Source organism: Ranitomeya imitator, chromosome 2 (genome assembly GCF_032444005.1).
Source record: "Ranitomeya imitator isolate aRanImi1 chromosome 2, aRanImi1.pri, whole genome shotgun sequence".
NCBI classification, from domain to species: Eukaryota; Metazoa; Chordata; class Amphibia; order Anura; family Dendrobatidae; genus Ranitomeya; species Ranitomeya imitator.
In genome coordinates this window covers 77,974,360-77,993,743 of record NC_091283.1, presented here as the reverse complement: position 1 = coordinate 77,993,743, position 19,384 = coordinate 77,974,360, and the positions used below count along the sequence as shown (strand labels likewise).

Here is a 19,384-nt window from a genome sequence, read left to right as displayed (position 1 = left end):
TGGGATATCAAACAACATCATGGTTAGCCACGACTTCTATTACCGGTCATGGGCGAAAGTAAGAAACACACCCAGTCACTGCTGAATGAATCCGACAACATCCCACGGCTCTCACTAGTGTATTTACAGCAAATGGTGATTAAAAAAATAGAATATTGATGATGAGCACAAGACGGGACGTCGTAAACAGTCTCCCAGAGTGCTCCTCTCCTCACTGTGCGAACCCACAATATGCTGCTAGTCCCAGTCTCTAAAGGTAGCATCTTCTTATTCTTGGAATCATATGTTCTGGCTTTATTTGTCACAATTTCATTGCAATATTTGATTAGTCCACTTTTACCACACTGTAAATCTTCCTAACAAACCAGTAGCAAGCAAAGAAACCAATGGTACCTGGAGAGGAGAAAAAGAACACTGGTTATTCCAATTCACTGCACCATGCAACTGTGTTCGAAAGATGAAAATGTGACTAAGTAAAAGTATAGTGCAAAAACAGCAAAGGTTACCTAGCTACAGACTACAAACAAACCCTGGGTGTAGTCAGACCTCACCGCACTCCAAAACAAGCAGCAAATAGAGTTACTGTGTGCACAGAGATATACTGTATATCTTATTATACACCCAGTAATACCAATGTACCCATTTATAATCCTATGGTAATGTCACATTTTGGAGTTCCACATTTTGAAAATAATATTTGAGAGCTAAAGTCAGTTCAAAGGCATGCAACTAGATTATCACACAGGAGAGAGGTTAGACAAAGTGAAAAATACAAAAAAAAAACATCCCTTGATTCATTCCTTTGCATGGACCTTTGAAAAAAACCAGAAGACATTCACCTAAAAAGTTGTGCTCATGTTTTGTCTTCAGGAGCACACCGCTCTTCTGCCTCCCGGCTTGCCATGGTCATGCCGCTGGTCTGAACTATGCACTCTTTAATGCTGCAAGCAGAGATAGCTTTTCCTCCACAGCAGAAGAGGAGTGCAGGAGCACTAAAGCTAGCTACATCCAGTAATCTGGCTAGCTCCTGAGCAGCGCTTGCAAGCTCAATAAGTAAACAGCTTGCACGTGAGCATTTTTTGCCTAGGCAATATGCAATAAACTACATAATTAAACCGGTAACTTGTCACATGAAATAAAGCTATTAACCTGCAGATGTGGGCTTAATCTGCAGGATAATAGTGTTCTGAACCTGCCTAGCACTGGCACTTAGACCCCCTCTGCTGGGAGAAAATTAACTTTATTCCTCCCAGCAGCATGCTAGTTTCAGTCATAGAGGTGGTGCTGGTTCAGTCACCACTATGTGTATATAGAGCAGGGGTGTCAAACTGCATTCCTCGAGGGCTGCAAACAGGTCATGTTTTCAGGATTTCCTTGTACTGCACAGGTGATAATTTAATCACCTACACACATAATAATTGCAGCACCTTGTGCAATGCTAAGGAAATCTTGAAAACACGCATGGTTTGCGGCCCTCGAGGAATGCAGTTTGACACCCCTGATATAGAGAGTGGTGGCTGTAACTGCACTCCCGCACGGACTGACAGCTGGCACTAATGATGAGAGAGCTGTCAGTCAGTCCAGGGGCTGCAGTTACAGCCGCAACTCTCTATACACAGAACGGTGACTGAACCTGAACGCTACCGGGATGAATAATGTTCACTTCCTTCCAGCAGACAGGATCTAAGTGCCAGCACCAAGTAAATAGCAAATCTACTTATTTTTATTGCTCTGCAAGTTTAGCCATTAATTAACACAAGACAACCCTTTTAAAGGGACACCGTCACCTGAATTTGGAGGGAACAATCTTCAGCCATGGAGGCGGGGTTTTGGGGTTTTTGATTCACCCTTTCCTTACCTGCCGGCTGCAATATTGGATTGAAGTTCATTCTCTGTCCTCCGTAGTACATGCCTGCACAAGGCAATCTTGCCTTGCGCAGGCGTGTACTATGGAGGACAGAGAATGAACTTCAATCCAATATTGCAGCCAGCATGCAGCCAGCAGGTAAGGAAAGGGTAAATCGAAAACCCCAAAACCCCGCCTCCATGGCTGAAGATTGTTCCCTCCAAATTCAGGTGACAGTGTCCCTTTAAGTGTGAAAGAAAGACTATTTAAACATCTATACAGGAAAGGGCTCTTTACAGTTAAGAGTAGTTGGACTGTGGTACCGTAAGAAGTAGTAAAGGGAGATGCTAGATCAGCAGATAAAAGAATGCTGGATGCTTATTTTCTTCAACAAATGGTCTAGAGGATTATGAATCTAGCGAAAAATTATAATTGATTGAGAAAAGTTTAAGGGGATATTGCTGGCGAGTGCAGGTGGCAATGTGACAGCTATTATGCGATTTGCTTAAGGTACCGTCACACAACGATTTCTTTAACGATATCGTTGCTTTTTGTGACGTAGCAACGATATCGTTAGCGAAATCGTTATGTGTGACAGCGACCAACGATCAGGCCCCTGCTGGGAGATCGTTGGTCGCTGGGAATGATCAGGACCTTTTTTTTGGTCGCTGATCACCCGCTGTCATCACTGAATCGGCGTGTGTGATGCTGATCCAGCGATGTGTTCACTGGTAACCAGGGTAAATATCGGGTTACTAAGCGCAGGGCTGCGCTTAGTAACCCGATATTTACCCTGGTTACCATTGTAAAAGTAAAAAAAAAAACAGTACATACTCACATTCCGGTGTCTGTCACGTCACCCGCCTTCAGCTTCCCGCACTGACACCGGAATGTGAGTATGTAGTGTTTTTTTTTTTACATTTACAATGGTAACCAGGGTAAACATCGGGTTACTAAGCGCGGCCCTGCGCTTAGTAACCCGATGTTTACCCTGGTTACCCGGGGACTTCGGCATCGTTGGTCGCTGGGGAGCTGTCTGTGTGACAGCTCTCCAGTGACCACACAACGACTTACCAACGATCACGGCCAGGTCGTATCGCTGGTCGTGATCGTTGGTAAATCGTTTAGTGTAATGGTACCTTTAGTTTCAGCCACATTCTGACTAGACGTTCTCAGTATTGCTCAATTCACTTGTCCCGAGTGAGGCGGAGCACGTCTAGTCGGTTTGTGACCACCTGCTCTCACCATCAATATCGGTGAATCCTGACACCATGCAGCGCACACACTAAGGATTCAGAAGCCTGCAGTCACAGAGACTGATGGTCATGTGCAGAGGTTTTTTTTTTAAATAGGAAAATAATAAATATCTAATAAAGGAATTATAATGTTAAAGAGTACAAAAAAAAAACAGTTTTCCTTATTTGGCTTTTTACAATCTTACTAAAAACTGAAAAAAGAAAAAAAAATAATGTTTCAATTTCAAGATAAGAGCACCATTCTCTCATAGAATCATTTAAAACCCGGGAAAACTCCTGTAAGTGCTGCATTTCCTTAATAATTTGCAAATGCAGTCATCTACCCGCATTCGTGATAATAAAAAAGGAAATTCTGTAAACGTTTCCCACTCGATTTGAAACTCTGGCAGAACTAGCAGCAAATTAGCAGAGTTTAAGGTTGGAGCTGTCTAAACATACATTACGCAAGTGAAAACATACACTTGCAGACAACTGCCTCGCTGCTTTTTCAGAGCAGATTGGAATTAATTAATTTACATTTTTTCCCCCCATGACGTGGGCTTTTTGTGCTCCAGAAGACAGGAGGCAATTTTTTTTTTTTTACAATTGTCTACAAAAGACAAAATTGGCTTTGCATACAAATATTTACCGTGCTTATAAATAAGAAATAGTCATCAAAGCAACTAAAGCAATTTAACCAGCTTGTCTGCTTTTACATTACCACCCCGCTCTATCAACGGAATGGATTATGGTAGGTATGAGAAAGAGAAATCTTCCCATTGTTGGCAGTGATGGACCGGCAGGAGAAGACAGAAACCCACAATAAAGCCACAAGCATGGAATGACTGGATGAAACATCGGGAAGGCTATTGTTTTAGCCTAGCCTTCATAGCGAGGGGCAAACAGGAGCGAGGCGCTGAAGTAGGTGTCGAGACTTCACTCATTAAATCATCACAATTAAAATAAATAAACATTTAGCTTTTTTTCTCCATTTTCAATTACCACAGAATTATTGTAATATCCAAAGTGGACACTAAGCACAAATCAAAAAATCATACTTCTGGCCCTGTAGAAACACACTTAAGATTTTATCTTTAAATATAGATAACATGGCGAATTAAGAAAAATGAATCAAGAATGTGTGTAAGAAAAAAAAAAAAAAATAATATATATATATATATATATATATATATATACACACATACATATACACACATACATACATACACACAGACTCATAACCTCACACTGCAGACAGGGCAGAGGGACATCTAACACCCAGGCAGAGCTGTAAGGCTATGCTCCTCACACCCCAGCAGTGCTGCAGACAGGGCAGAGGGACATCTCGCACCCAGGCAGAGCTGTAAGGCTATGCTCCTCCCACCCCAGCAGTGCTGCAGACAGGACAGATGGACATCGCACACCCAGGCAGGGCTGTAAGGCTATGCTCCTCACACCCCAGCAGTGCTGCAGACAGGATAGAGGGACATCTAACACCCAGGCAGAGCTGTAAGGCTATGCTCCTCCCACCCCAGCAGTGCTGCAGACAGGATAGATGGACATCGCACCCAGGCAGGGCTGTAAGGCTATGCTCCTCACACCCCAGCAGTGCTGCAGACAGGATAGATGGACATCGCACCCAGGCAGGGCTGTAAGGCTATGCTCCTCACACCCCAGCAGTGCTGCAGACAGGGCAGAGGGACATCTCGCACCCAGGCAGGGCTGTAAGGCTATGCTCCTCACACCCCAGCAGTGCTGCAGACAGGACAGATGGACATCTCACACCCAGGCAGAGCTGCAAGGCTATGCTCCTCACACCCCAGCAGTGTCAGACAGGGCAGAGGAACATCTCGCACCCAGGCAGAGCTGTAAGGCTGTGCTCCTCACACCCCAGCAGTGTCGTAGACAGGGCAGAGGGACATCTCGCACCCAGGCAGAGCTGCAAGGCTATGCTCCTCACACCCCAGCAGTGTCAGACAGGGCAGAGGAACATCTCGCACCCAGGCAGAGCTGTAAGGCTGTGCTCCTCACACCCCAGCAGTGTCGTAGACAGGGCAGAGGGACATCTCGCACCCAGGCAGAGCTGTAAGGCTATGCTCCTCACACCCCAGCAGTGTCGTAGACAGGGCAGAGGGACATCTCGCACCCAGGCAGAGCTGTAAGGCTACGCTCCTCACACCCCAGCAGTGGTATACCTCACACTTAGGCAGTGCTGTAGACTGTACACTTTACACTACATCAGTGCCAGGAAGCGGGCGGAGGGACACCTTGCATCTCACTTAGTGCTGCAGAAGGAAGCCTTGTACACAGCAAGAGTAGAGAAGAAGATCTGCAGGTCCCTGGTGCAGCAGCCACTTCAGCATTTTGTGGCCACTGGACGAGAGCCCTGCAAACCACCGTTTACCTGCAGCATACCCAGCGCCTCTTCTGGCAACCTAATAAAAAGAAGCACTGCGGAAGCTGCAGCTAGTAGGAGGTCTGCAGGACTCAAGTCTGACCGCCACAAACTACCCAAGTAGCTGCTAGAACAGAGTCCTAGAAATCTTTGTGATCAACTCTAATCAGCAGTTGAGCAGGGACGTTGGCCAATCCCACTTCTTAAACTGACATCTTTACTCTTTTTATAAAGCCTGGGCAAAAAACAAACTAACACAGAGCCTGGGCTTCTACTGTCAGAGAACTATGAATCTGGAAACATGTTAAGTAAACGAGAATTTCACTGGTCTGCCTTCATCAGTCCTATAAAACAGAAAAGGAGAGCCGCAAAAATGCACAACCACCCCATCACTTCTCTCTAGATGAGGGGCCGCATCACCGGACAGGACGGCCAATCTCAGAAGTGCCAGCTCCCAGAAGTGAGGGGCAGATAATTGTGTGGTAGCACCAATTTGACACCGACATCTGTGTTACTTTAATCCTACCTCCCACATCGACCACTAAACTCGCAGGACGAAACACAGAAGCCATCGAATATGCTGCAGCCTTCTATGCCCAATATGATACCATGGCTACATCTGTACATAGATCGTTTCAGTTACGACCTGTATCTTATTTCCATCCCTCGCCATTATCAGATACTTCTATAAGGATAACTTCCAAAGCAATAGCAGTGTCTGCTGCCATGAACCAACCCAATACATACCGTATTTTTCAGACTATAAGACATTTTTTCCCAAAAAAATTTTTTGGGGAAAGCGGTTATGCGTCTTATAGTCAGAATGTACTTACAGTTATCGTGGTGGCAGCAGGAGTCGGGCGATTCTTCTGGTGGTCCAACAATGCAGGGCAATGATCTCGCTCCCATCCCAGCCTGGTGCGGCAGGTTCGGCAGTGCGCGGGGCTCCAGCGACATTTTGTGAAAGCCCGGAGGCCCCGCACTTCTATTGCCTCGATGCTGTGGCCTCCAGGAAAATGGCCGCCGGAGGCTGCACATGCACAGATTGAGATGTCGACTCACAGATCTCGTCTCCCGAGATCTCGTTGCACATTTTACCCTGAGGCCACAGCATTGAGGCAATAGAAGTGCGGGGGCTTCGGGCTTTCACAAAATGTCACCGTAGCTCCCGCACCACCAAGCAACGCCGAACCTTCAGCACTGGGATGGGATTTCCCGAAGACCACCAGATCGCAGCAATGCATGTGCGGGGGCTCTGGGCTTTCACAAAATGTTGCCGTAGCCCCCCGCACCTGTCCAGGTCATATCGCCAAACCAAACACCCCCTATGACACTGCTCCACCAGTGCTTAAGATCCCCCCCGGGTAAGCTGAATTCAGGACTGTAAGACGGACCCTCATTTGACGCATTAATTTTTTTTCCCCATCTTCCTTCTGCAAATTTGGGGTGCGTCTTATGGTCTGGTGCGTCTTATAGTCTGGAAAATACGGTAATTACAGTCATAAGGTACAGAGTGACTCTGCTACAAAACAAGGGTGGTGAAAAGGTTAACGCCAACCAAGCACCTCACAGAGGTATTTTTTCTGTCCTTTGTTCATCCCTCATATTTTAGGAGACTGAACACTGAAATAAGACAAACAGTTCTGGGAATTTTCTGTATAATTGCTACTTACCTGTAAACAGGAAAAAAATTAAAACCATGATCATCGTGTACCCAAAGTACAAAATGGTGCTGGCAGTTCCTGTGATTTGAAGCTTAGAAAAGAAATAATGAACCGCGTAGATAAAGAGGTAAACAGCGGTGAATCCGCTCGTTAGGAAGGACCGCCACCACCAATGGTAATCCTGCACGGAAATAGGAAAAAAACAAGGTGTTACAAACAATTTGGTGTTTATTTTCACAGGTTTGTGAAGATAAAAGGAATATATAAATGAATAATAAAATAAAGCCTATTCTGTCAAAGCAAAAAATGTACAAATATGCTGTTTAATATTACAAGAGTCAAAAAGATCGGTTGTGACATTAATAAATATTATTTTCTTGGATTATCTTCGAGTACTCAGATTTATCTATTTTTGGATTTAAGAGTCAAAAAGAATCACACAAATGCAATATATTTACAAAAAAAAATTTTAAATAATTTTGGTGTATTCCTAACCTATGAAAACATTGGCAGATGCATGTAGTGCTCCGTATAACGCGAACATAAAGGTAGATCTCGAAACTAGATCACCCAGTTAGATATTGAGCTATCTGACTGACCGGCAACAAAGCAATGAATCAAAATACGGTAGATCAAGCCGACTGGAAGTTGTAAAAAACAATTCTGGATCAGAGGAGCTAAGATTCAGTATGCAGAAACTGCCCCGGCTATACTGCAAACCTCGCAGTGGCCATATTTATAGCAGGTTATCTACAAATCAGTTTCATCTGTCTTTGACACAAGTGATGAGCGACCGTGCTGGGATAAGGTGTTATCTGAGCATGCTCGGGTGCTAACAGTAACTTCGGCGTGCTCGAAAAATATGTTCGCATCCCCGCGGCTGCATGTCCCGCAGCCGTTAGACTCAACACATGCAGGGATTACCTGTCAAACAGCCGCAAGACATGCAGTCGCAGCGACTCAAACATATTATTCGAGCACGCTCAAGTCACTCAGTTAGCACCCGAGAATGCTCAGATAACACCTTATCCAAGCAAGTTTGTTGATCACCATTTGGCACCTTAAAAAAAAAAAAAACCCTTTCTGCTGAGAGTTATTCTTAAAAAAAAAAAAACACAAAAAAACACTAGACAAAAAACAGACACAAAGGCAATAATGAATCAGGACCTTAGTGTTTTAAAGAGTAGCAGATCATCTGACCCAATAGTGTTTAATACAACTTTTACACACTCCCATCAGTCCAGTCGTGTCTTCCTATTTTGATCCATTGCAAGTATGAGCTCCAAGTCATTCCAAGAGTAAAACTAAAAAATGACTAATAAGCTATTCTATGGCAACAATGGCACATACTAGATAATAGAAATAAAAAAAAAACATGAAGCCAAAAAAGCCAAGGATTCACCCATTCTGTAATGGGACAGTAATGTTCCCAGGGGCTGGACTCCACGTAACATGCAGAGAACAGTAAAAGCTTGCCTTGGTTTGGGTGCTGAATGCCCCATTTCATCTTTAAAAAACAAACAAACAAACAAAAAAAACAAACAGTTTAATGTGCTCTACGAATATAAAAAGTACCTCTGCACATAGATGGAAGTAACAAAGCAAAATAGTGGCCTCTGAACAAGTGATCAGAAGGATTATGAATACCAGAAACAGGAAACCGAACATATAGTACATTTGATGAGACCTACAAAACAAAATACACACCGTGAAATAGACATAAGAGCGTCACACACAGTAGAGTCCATGGTGCTCGTACTCCGACCATGACGTGAAGCAGACGGCACAGGGCAGATCGATATAATGCAGCGAATATTGCAGTGTGAAACACAGGACGGAAAACTTACTACGAGTACGTGCGCTGCAGGACAACTACACCTCATATGGATAGCTGGATTTACCCAGATGACACCAACCAGCTACAGAAAACAATAACTCAGTAGCATGCATGCAGGCTGCAGGAGAGCCAGGCCGATCGCTGCACCGAGACGTGCCGGCGGCCTGCTGTGCCCAATGAGTCGGGGCTTGCGTGGCACAATGAGCCTGGTATTTTCACAGCTATGCTGTATGACAAACACCATATTAATGATCAGCTATGCCTGAGTGCCCATGACATAGGAGGCTGTACTGTGCAGCTCTGCCACGCTCCATGCCCAGCAACTCTGTAGTCATACAGGAAGGGAGCCCTATAGGTGGGGGTATAAAGAGCGTGCGGGATAAGCCCTCACTGTACATCGGCAGTCCCTGGTAGCAATAGACCGGGACCAGGGCTGGACACGGTTGTGACCAAAACTACCCCCTACAGCAATATTTACAAATAAACCAGATAAAAACAAAGCATTTAAGCAGCTGAACACAACTAATTACCAGTGGGCTCTCCAAATTCAGCACAAAATGACATTTTTACTGACTACTGCATTCTCAGAATTATTCATCCCAGCGTCTTTAGGACTTTGTACAGATCCTCTGGGTGTTATGACCTGCTGCAAATGTAATGCTCATCATAACACCAGGTTCTGGCAAGTTCCTGAGGAATCATTGTTCGCCTCCAGTTCATTAATATTCTAATCCCACAGATTTTAAGTCAGGCGACCGACTCCAGTCTAGAATATTCCAGGACTTTTGATATCAAGCGGAGGTGGACTTTGAGGTATGCTTGATTTTTCTGATAAAGGTGCCATGAAGTACACGCTTCAGCTTCCTCACAGCTCTCTTGACACTTGATTGAATCCATCTCGTTCTGCACATGCTGCAGGTTTGCAGTGATAGAGGAAGCAAGCAGCTCTAGAACATCACACAGCCAACATCATGAGTCACAGTAGGCACCACCGAGCTTCACTGCAGGTATCACCGAGCCAGCACCGTGCTTCACTGTAGGCATCACCGAGCCACCACAGTGTTTCACTATAGGCATCACCAAGCTATCACCATGCTTCACTGTAGGCAGGGAGTTCTTTGATTGGCTGCAGAAGTCATGTGACAAAGAATCTCAAAGGAAAATCAAATGATGCTGCAAACTATATGTCTCTAGGAACATTGAATGCCTTTGTATCTTTATTTGCTTTACCTTTAATTATTGTATTATCTTTAACTATGTTACAAATGACTGTTGTATATGAACCTCTGAATTGTAATGTGCTGTGGAATATGTTGGTGCTATATAAATATTATTCTATTATTCCCTTGTTTGTACAGGGCAGTGATCGCTTAACTTCTTGGACCACTCGCTTGACAACCTGAGAATATTAGTGAGCTGTAGACAATCTACGATTCCTCAGGAACACTGCCAGAAGCTGGTGTCTGGCTGGGCATCACGGATGCACCAGCTCAAAACAGCCAGAGGTGCTTTACTAAGTACTAAAGATGCTTTCAATAAAGGGTTGAATACTTCTGAGACAGCAGTAGTCGGTAAAAGCATCATTTTGTGTGTAATTTGGAGACTCCACTTGTAATATTAGTTGCATTCAGCCATTTACTTTGTCCTAGTTTAAGAACAGCAGAAAGTTTGCAAAAATTTTACTAATAAACTTAATTTACAATGAGGATGAATAATGTTGATTGCAGCTGTATTAGAAATATACAAATTACATTTTTAATAATATTTATCCAAAATAATTGAATCACCCACTGTGAATAATGGAGAAGTAAATGTGATTAATTAACCCAAAATACTCCAATACATGAGTTACATGCTGACTGTCGCCACTAATTCCCAGAGTGCCCAATGCTGAAGATACCAGTTATACATCAATATACAGAAATACAGTTGTGCTTTTGATACAAGTGAAGATTGCAAGCACTTACCAAATGCTGTTAAGAATGAAAAATAGCTGAATAAAAATACATCCGAAAGGTAAAATTCCTCCCATGATAATTCCCGGGAATGGTTTGGTAAAAAAAGACTGTGTGGGAACCTGACGAGGAATTTGGTTCGTGCGAACAGGGTGTTCGACTGCCTAAGGAAATGCAAGTATGAAAGTCAGGTCTCTACACTAGAAAGCTGCCATTTCGTTACCAGACATAAAATTCATAACATTGAAGGAGTAGCCGACCGTTAAACCAGAGACCCCCACAGATCGCTCAACCAATGGGCGGAAGCATTCAGCCTACGCAAAGCAGTGCATGGACCCGTAGACTTTGTATCACCCTTGTGCTCCTTGGTTTGAGGGATTGCCGGAAGTTCCCAGTCTCTGTCTCTCGATATCCAGAAGTGCTTTTGATATTTTTGCAGCATACGCCATTTAACAATATTGTCAAACTATTCTCTTAGTAATTAACGAACATTGAACAGGAGCCGTACAATCATACGTATAAACAGAAGTGGAAATTTTACTTGGGTCACAAGAATGAAAACCTCAAATCGCCAAAAGAACAATGACATCTAGTGTCCACATCAGATTCCTACAAAACAAAGTCACCTTGCCTCAAGCAGAACTCACATTTTGATTGATGGGTTTCAGCTGTTGAAACGCCAACCACAGAAGCGAAGGGAGAGAAACGCTCAACGTGGGCATGATTTCTTTCCATGGGACCCTAACACCGCTAACCAAAGTTCCAGCGGGTCAGAACTTAAAGGAGAGGACTAATCCGCTCTAGTTCAGGGGTGCTGTTGGGGCTGGTGGCATTTGCACTGGAGAAGCACAGGGGCGTCGAAGCTGACCGGATCAGAGCTACACTTGTGCGCCAATAGACGCAAGAGCGCGTTCCATGCCTAGGAAGCAGGACATCTCTGATCGACTGTAGAGGTGGCCGGTAACCTATGCAATGAGCTGTAAACTACAAGACTAAATCTATCCCTTCTTGAGCACAGAAACTTTTTAATAAGAGGTAATCTGCAAAGCTGCTAGTTTTTAAAAGCTCTTTGCAATTTTAGCCAAGAAGTTGAAACAACTTCTAATTCACTAGACTGAGCACATGTGTCCCATAGTTTCAGCAATTGTTGTCTCTTAGTGATTAGCATCGGGGTGCTCGGGTACGCAGCGAGCATCACTGGTGCATGAGCGCCATGTTCAAGTTCCCGCCTCACATGTTTAACGGCTGTTATGACAGCCAATAAACATGCAGGGATTGCCTTCCATACACTGGAAGGGCCCCCTCCCCCCATTTTTATTGGCTGTTTATCAACCACAAAACATGCAGGGCGCAAACTCAAACATGGCGTTCAATCACCAGTAATACTTGTTGTCTACCAGAGCATCCTAATGCTCACTCAAGTAGTGAGCACGCTCGCTCATCACTAGTTCCTCTATCAACACCCAGACGCCACTGATCAGAAGATCCGACAGGTCAGTAATTTTCTGAAAGGCCAGTTGTGCTGTAATCGTGCAGCAGCACAGAAGAGTGGATGCATTTTAGCAATAAGCTTGGTTAAGGCTATAGTACTGCCATTTAAGCCCCTCGAAAAAGCGCTTCAATAACATTTCATGTGTAGTAAAAACAACATGGCAAAATTAGAAGCATAAGCATTTGGTGCATATTCACACATGTGCCAGAAAGTTAGTCCAAGCGCAGTGATGGATTCGTGGGCTGTACACATCCACAGAGACACGATCCCGGTGGACACTCTGAGCAATCTTTCAGGATACTCTGGCCATTTTGAGGATGCCTGGAAAAGGGGGCAGATTCTAAATACCAGATAAGAGGCAGGAGGATAGGTTTGCAGGACTCCAGTCCATCAGCCAAGGTCAGTAATTGACTGCTGGACGATCTGCGAATCTCCTTACATCATGATTGCGGTGTGATGCACGAACTTCGCGACAGCCCGGCTGCTCAAAAGAGGAGCCAGGCGTGCAGGGAGGTAATAGATCCACAGGCCTTACAGACTACCATTTCTGGATTTTGCAGTGCCAATAAAGCTTTAGTTACATTGGTTTCGGAATCCACCACAATCTCCTGCATTCTATAATCACAGCACTTATATAGTAATTTCTAGCATATAAAAATGTTGAGGTGGAATACTTACTCTCTCCTTAAATCCAAAATATGCTCCGAGGAATGTTAGCGGGACAGAGATGCCAATCCACATGGCTAGGACAGCCACCAGCGTGCCAAACGGAATTGCAGCGGAGGAGCCTTTTGCCCACAAAATGACATTCATGACAAAGAAATCAGCAAAAATAATTCTGTAAAACAAGAAGATAACTTCACCATCCACCCAGCAATCATCCAGAGCAGATACATAGTTACATAGTTATTAAGGTTGAAGGAAGACTATAAGTCCATCTAGTTCAACCCATAGCCTAACCTAACATGCCCTAACATGTTGATCCAGAGGAAGGCGCGAAGAGGTGCGAAACCGGCTAAATAAGATTAAAATAGATAAATCTCCGGGTCCGGATGGCATACACCCACGAGTACTAAGAGAACTAAGTAATGTAATAGATAAACCATTATTTCTTATTTTTAGGGACTCTATAGCGACGGGGTCTGTTCCGCAGGACTGGCGCATAGCAAATGTGGTGCCAATATTCAAAAAGGGCTCTAAAAGTGAACCTGGAAATTATAGGCCAGTAAGTCTAACCTCTATTGTTGGTAAAATATTTGAAGGGTTTCTGAGGGATGTTATTCTGGATTATCTCAATGAGAATAACTGTTTAACTCCATATCAGCATGGGTTTATGAGAAATCGCTCCTGTCAAACCAATCTAATCAGTTTTTATGAAGAGGTAAGCTATAGGCTGGACCACGGTGAGTCATTGGACGTGGTATATCTCGATTTTTCCAAAGCGATTGATACCGTGCCGCACAAGAGGTTGGTACACAAAATGAGAATGCTTGGTCTGGGGGAAAATGTGTGTAAATGGGTTAGTAACTGGCTTAGTGATAGAAAGCAGAGGGTGGTTATAAATGGTATAGTCTCTAACTGGGTCGCTGTGACCAGTGGGGTACCGCAGGGGTCAGTATTGGGACCTGTTCTCTTCAACATATTCATTAATGATCTGGTAGAAGGTTTACACAGTAAAATATCGATATTTGCAGATGATACAAAACTATGTAAAGCAGTTAATACAAGAGAAGATAGTATTCTGCTACAGATGGATCTGGATAAGTTGGAAACTTGGGCTGAAAGGTGGCAGATGAGGTTTAACAATGATAAATGTAAAGTTATACACATGGGAAGAAGGAATCAATGTCACCATTACACACTGAATGGGAAACCACTGGGTAAATCTGACAGGGAGAAGGACTTGGGGATCCTAGTTAATGATAAACTTACCTGGAGCAGCCAGTGCCAGGCAGCAGCTGCCAAGGCAAACAGGATCATGGGGTGCATTAAAAGAGGTCTGGATACACATGATGAGAGCATTATACTGCCTCTGTACAAATCCCTAGTTAGACCGCACATGGAGTACTGTGTCCAGTTTTGGGCACCGGTGCTCATGAAGGATATAATGGAACTAGAGAGAGTACAAAGGAGGGCAACAAAATTAATAAAGGGGATGGGAGAACTACAATACCCAGATAGATTAGCGAAATTAGGATTATTTAGTCTAGAAAAAAGACGACTGAGGGGCGATCTAATAACCATGTATAAGTATATAAGGGGACAATACAAATATCTCGCTGAGGATCTGTTTATACCAAGGAAGGTGACGGCACAAGGGGGCATTCTTTGCGTCTGGAGGAGAGAAGGTTTTTCCACCAACATAGAAGAGGATTCTTTACTGTTAGGGCAGTGAGAATCTGGAATTGCTTGCCTGAGGAGGTGGTGATGGCGAACTCAGTCGAGGGGTTCAAGAGAGGCCTGGATGTCTTCCTGGAGCAGAACAATATTGTATCATACAATTAGGTTCTGTACAAGGACGTAGATCTGGGGATTTATTATGATGGAATATAGGCTGAACTGGATGGACAAATGTCTTTTTTCGGCCTTACTAACTATGTTACTATGTAAGGCAAAAAAAACCCATGTGGCAAAGAGTAAGCTCCACATTGGGGAAAAAAATTCCTTCCTGACTCCACATACGGCAATCAGACTAGTTCCCTGGATCAACGCCCTATCAAGGAATCTAGTGTATATACCCTGTAACATTATACTTTTCCAGAAAGGTATCCAGTCCCCTCTTAAATTTAAGTAATGAATCACTCATTACAACATCATACGGCAGAGAGTTCCATAGTGTCACTGCTCTTACAGTAAAGAATCCACGTCTGTTATTATGCTTAAACCTTCTTTCCTCCAGACGTAGAGGATACCCCCTTGTCCCTGTTTCAAGTCTATGATTAAAAAGATCATCAGAAAGGTCTTTGTACTGTCCCCTCATATATTTAAACATTAAAATAAGATCACCCCTTAGTCTTCGTTTTTCCAAACTAAATAGCCCCAAGTGTAATAACCTATCTTGGTATTGCAGACCCCCCAGTCCTCTAATAACCTTGGTCGCTCTTCTCTGCACCCGCTCTAGTTCAGCTATGTCTTTCTTATACACCAGAGACCAGAACTGTGCACAGTATTCTAAGTGTGGTCGAACTAGTGACTTGTATAGAGGTAAAATTATGTTCTCCTCATGAGCATCTATGCCTCTTTTAATGCATCCCATTATTTTATTTGCCTTTGAAGCAGCTGCCTGACACTGGCCACTGGCCACTGAATATGAGTTTGTCATCCACCCATACACCCAGGTCTTTTTCATTGACGGTTTTGCCCAGAGTTTTAGAATTAAGCGCATAGTTATACATCTTATTACTTCTACCCAAGTGCATGACCTTACATTTATCCCCATTAAAGCTCATTTGCCATTTATCAGCCCAAGCTTCTAATTTACATAAATCATCCTGTAATATAAAAAATTGTCCTCTTCTGTATTGATTACCCTGCAGAGTTTAGTGTCATCTGCAAATATTGAAATTCTACTCTGAATGCCCCCTACAAGGTCATTAATAAATATGTTAAAAAGTAGAGGGCCCCTGTGGTACCCCACTGCTAACCGCTACCCAGTCCGAGTGTGCTCCATTAATAAACACCCTTTGTTTCCAATCCCTGAGCCAGCTCTCAACCCACTTGCACATATTTTCCCCTATCCCCATTATTCTCATTTTATGTATGAACCTTTTGTGTGGCACCGTATCAAAAGCTTTTGAAAAGTCCATATACACTATATCCACTGGGTTCCCTTGGTCCAATCCGAAACTTACCTCTTCATAGAAACTGATCAAATTAGTCTGACATGAACGGTCCCTAGTAAACCCGTGCTGATACTGGGTCATGAGGTTATTCCTCTTCAGATACTCCAGTATAGCGTCCCTTAGAATGCCCTCCATACACAACATTACAGAGAATACGTAATCAGAAAATGACATTTTTAAGTTAGGTGTATATGGAAATGTTTACTCACAACATTTGACATTATTATTCAATTTTCCATATTACTATATTAAAAACAAAAATTGGAAATCTTGTGAATAATCACTGACAACTAAGCCTTAGGGTATGTTCCCATGGTCAGTAAACGCTACGGGTTAGATGCTGCGTACATCCGCAGAGTACAACCCGTAGCGGCTGGGTGTTACAGCATAATAGATGGGATTTCAAGAAATCCCACGTCCACTATGCGTGCACGGACGCCTCCAGCTTCTCTGCGGAGACGGACATGTGGAGCGTCTTTCCAGATCGCAGCATGTCTATTTATCTTGCGGAGACGCTCAATCGCCGCAAGAAAAATATCACCAGTCCAATATATTCGGCACGGTGATTCTACGCGATTCAATGAGCACATGCGGAATCACCTGCGTTCAAAAGTCGGCAGCGTTTTGGATGTAGTGGACATGTGCTGCGTCCAAAGCGCTGCCGATTCCTGACCGTGGGGACCTAGCCTTAGACTAAAATCTTGCTTCCTCCTGTGTACAGAAGGCTTTACAGCAGTCTCGCTATCATTACTGACAGGATTAGTTGGATATTTAACACCTCTATATATGAAGTAGATTTAGTTCCACCATTCACAAAGGAGGAGAGGAGCAACAACTTCTGCACAGATCAGAGCATGCTCAGAAAAGAGTTTATACAAACAAATAGGGGTCTTATCGCGTCTAGTGCTGCTAATGTCTGTGTGTGTTCAACAGAAAATAGAAGTGTAATACTAGGCCTAGTGTGAAAATTATAAGATTTTCTTTGTTTTAATACATAGGTGACCTAAGGAAAAAAAAATAACAACAAAAAAAACCCATCAAAATGTGTTACGTTAACCGCTGGGCTTCCAAGACTTTTTTTAATCGTTACATTCCAGGAGCCATAGTATTTTTATCTTTTTATATACATAGGTTTATGATGGATTGTTTCTTTTTCAAATACGCACATTAGTCTATTCATTATGTAAACTAGGGGGCAGGTCAGTGAGGGAGCAGTGACCTGTCAGGAGTCTGCATTATGAATATCTAATCCGAGCACCACATACCCCAGCCACGCCTTAGGGCACGAGAATCTCAAACTACAAACTGAAAATAAAGATTAAGGAACAACAACCACAAGACGGATCTCATCAACCAAGGTATCATTTTATTCAGTATAACGGCGCCGACCTGATACGGTGTGTAGGTCACTGTGCACAATCCTGCTGACAGGTTCCCTTTAAAGGGAAGGTATCGCGTTTGTAGATTATTAATTAATCAATGTAATGTAGCATAACATGCTGTTATAACCCAGATTTGAATGCATGTAAAACAGATTCCGTGTGTTATATGAGTAGAAAGAATGCACTGGGGGCTGACATCTTGGTTTTGCAGCAGTAGCAGGGCCCTATCAGTGTCAGATTACGGCACCCCATGGACGTAGGAGATAATAGACCGGCTCGGACCCTATCTGTAACATTGCAGCAGCATTAGCAGTGAGCTGGGCACGCCTCTGTGGGCTGCACAACTCACTGCTGTAGGTGTGACTAGCTGCCATTTTATTATAGCCCTGTGCTATCTGCCGAGCTCCACTTACTCTCTATCGCAGGACAGAAGCACTGACTGCTCCTCTGTACTCCAGGCACTGCAGGTTCTGAGCAGACATCCTCTGCTCTCACACGCTGCCCTGTGTGCTTCCCTCTGCTCTGTCTCCGCCTCCCCACTTGCACACAGTCCCAGTGATCTCCGGTAAACTGCACTCTCCCCCTGTGTCACTCTCCCTCTCTGTGCGGCGTGGGGGGTTCTCTATGCGTGTGTGCAAGCATCGTCCGATGGGACTACAAGTCCTGCCTGCTACAATGACAGTGATTGACACATTAGCCAATTATGGGACAGTAATAGTCCCATCATCCGGCTAATGTGTTGAATGAAAAAAAAAAAATACTCCATACATACGTGCTACATACATGCATGCTGCATACATGCTGCATACATGCATGCTACATGCATGCTACATAGGGATGAGTCCCAGACAGCTCCTAATGCTGCTCCATGCACACCAGATGTCTTCACTCTTCTTGGGTCCAGATGCTGCTGAGCCCACTGTGTTCTGCTCCTCTGTAAACTAGCTGTGCCTCTGATGCAGTAACTGCTGGTGATAGCAGGTCACAGGGCAGTCACACACAAAATGGTGCTGCCCTGTGATGCTGCTCTTCATTCTTACTGTTGGGGCAGTAACTGCTGACATCACCATTTCCCTCCCCTTTTGGGTGGTCTAATATCCCTGGGGCAGAGCTGCTAAATCTTACTATAGCTGCTTGAGGTCTAAAACGGAAAATGCTCCCCCTAGTGGTAAATATGTATATTTGTAGAAAAATATATAATATTTTTCATATAGAAATGTTTGCAAACAGTGCAAACATTGCATTAATACGTTTTAATAACTATTTTAAGCTTAATTTCACAAAAAAACAAAATACAAGAAAACTGGTGGCACCTTCCCTTTAAGACTAATCCTTCTTCTAAAGCAGTGTTTCTCAACTCCGCTCCTCAAGACCTACCAACAGGTCATGTTTTCAGGATCTCTTAGTAGTGTTGAGCATTCCGATACCGCAAGTATCGGGTATCGGCCGATACTTGCGGTATCGGAATTCCGATACCGAGATCCGAGATTTTTGTGATATCGGGTATCGGTATCGGAAGTGTAAAATAAAGAATTAAAATAAAAAATATTGTTATATTCACCTCTCCGGCGGCCCCTGGACATCAGCGGGAGGATCCGGCGTCCGGCACGGCTTCTTTCTTCAAAATGCGCGCCTTCAGGACCTGTGGTATGACGTCCCGGCTTCTGATTGGTCGCGTGCCGCCCATGTGACCGCCACGCGACCAATCAGAAGCCGCGACGTCATTCCTCAGCTAA

At 43.9% G+C, this 19,384-nt stretch overlaps 1 protein-coding gene across 1 annotated transcript in view; it reads right to left on the bottom strand.

Moving 5' to 3' along the window:
* Positions 1-19,384, bottom strand: part of LOC138661963 (transmembrane 9 superfamily member 2-like) — a 79,001-nt gene that overhangs the window by 368 nt on the left and 59,249 nt on the right. The window contains exons 13-17 of the mRNA XM_069747008.1: positions 13,103-13,262; positions 10,945-11,096; positions 8,716-8,827; positions 7,150-7,321; positions 1-393 (exon numbers count right to left, since the gene is read on the bottom strand). The exon at positions 1-393 is cut by the window's left edge and continues 368 nt beyond it. Of these exons, the coding sequence (XP_069603109.1) occupies positions 326-393; positions 7,150-7,321; positions 8,716-8,827; positions 10,945-11,096; positions 13,103-13,262 (664 nt within the window). The 3' untranslated portion in view covers positions 1-325. The remainder of the gene's footprint in view (positions 394-7,149; positions 7,322-8,715; positions 8,828-10,944; positions 11,097-13,102; positions 13,263-19,384) is intronic.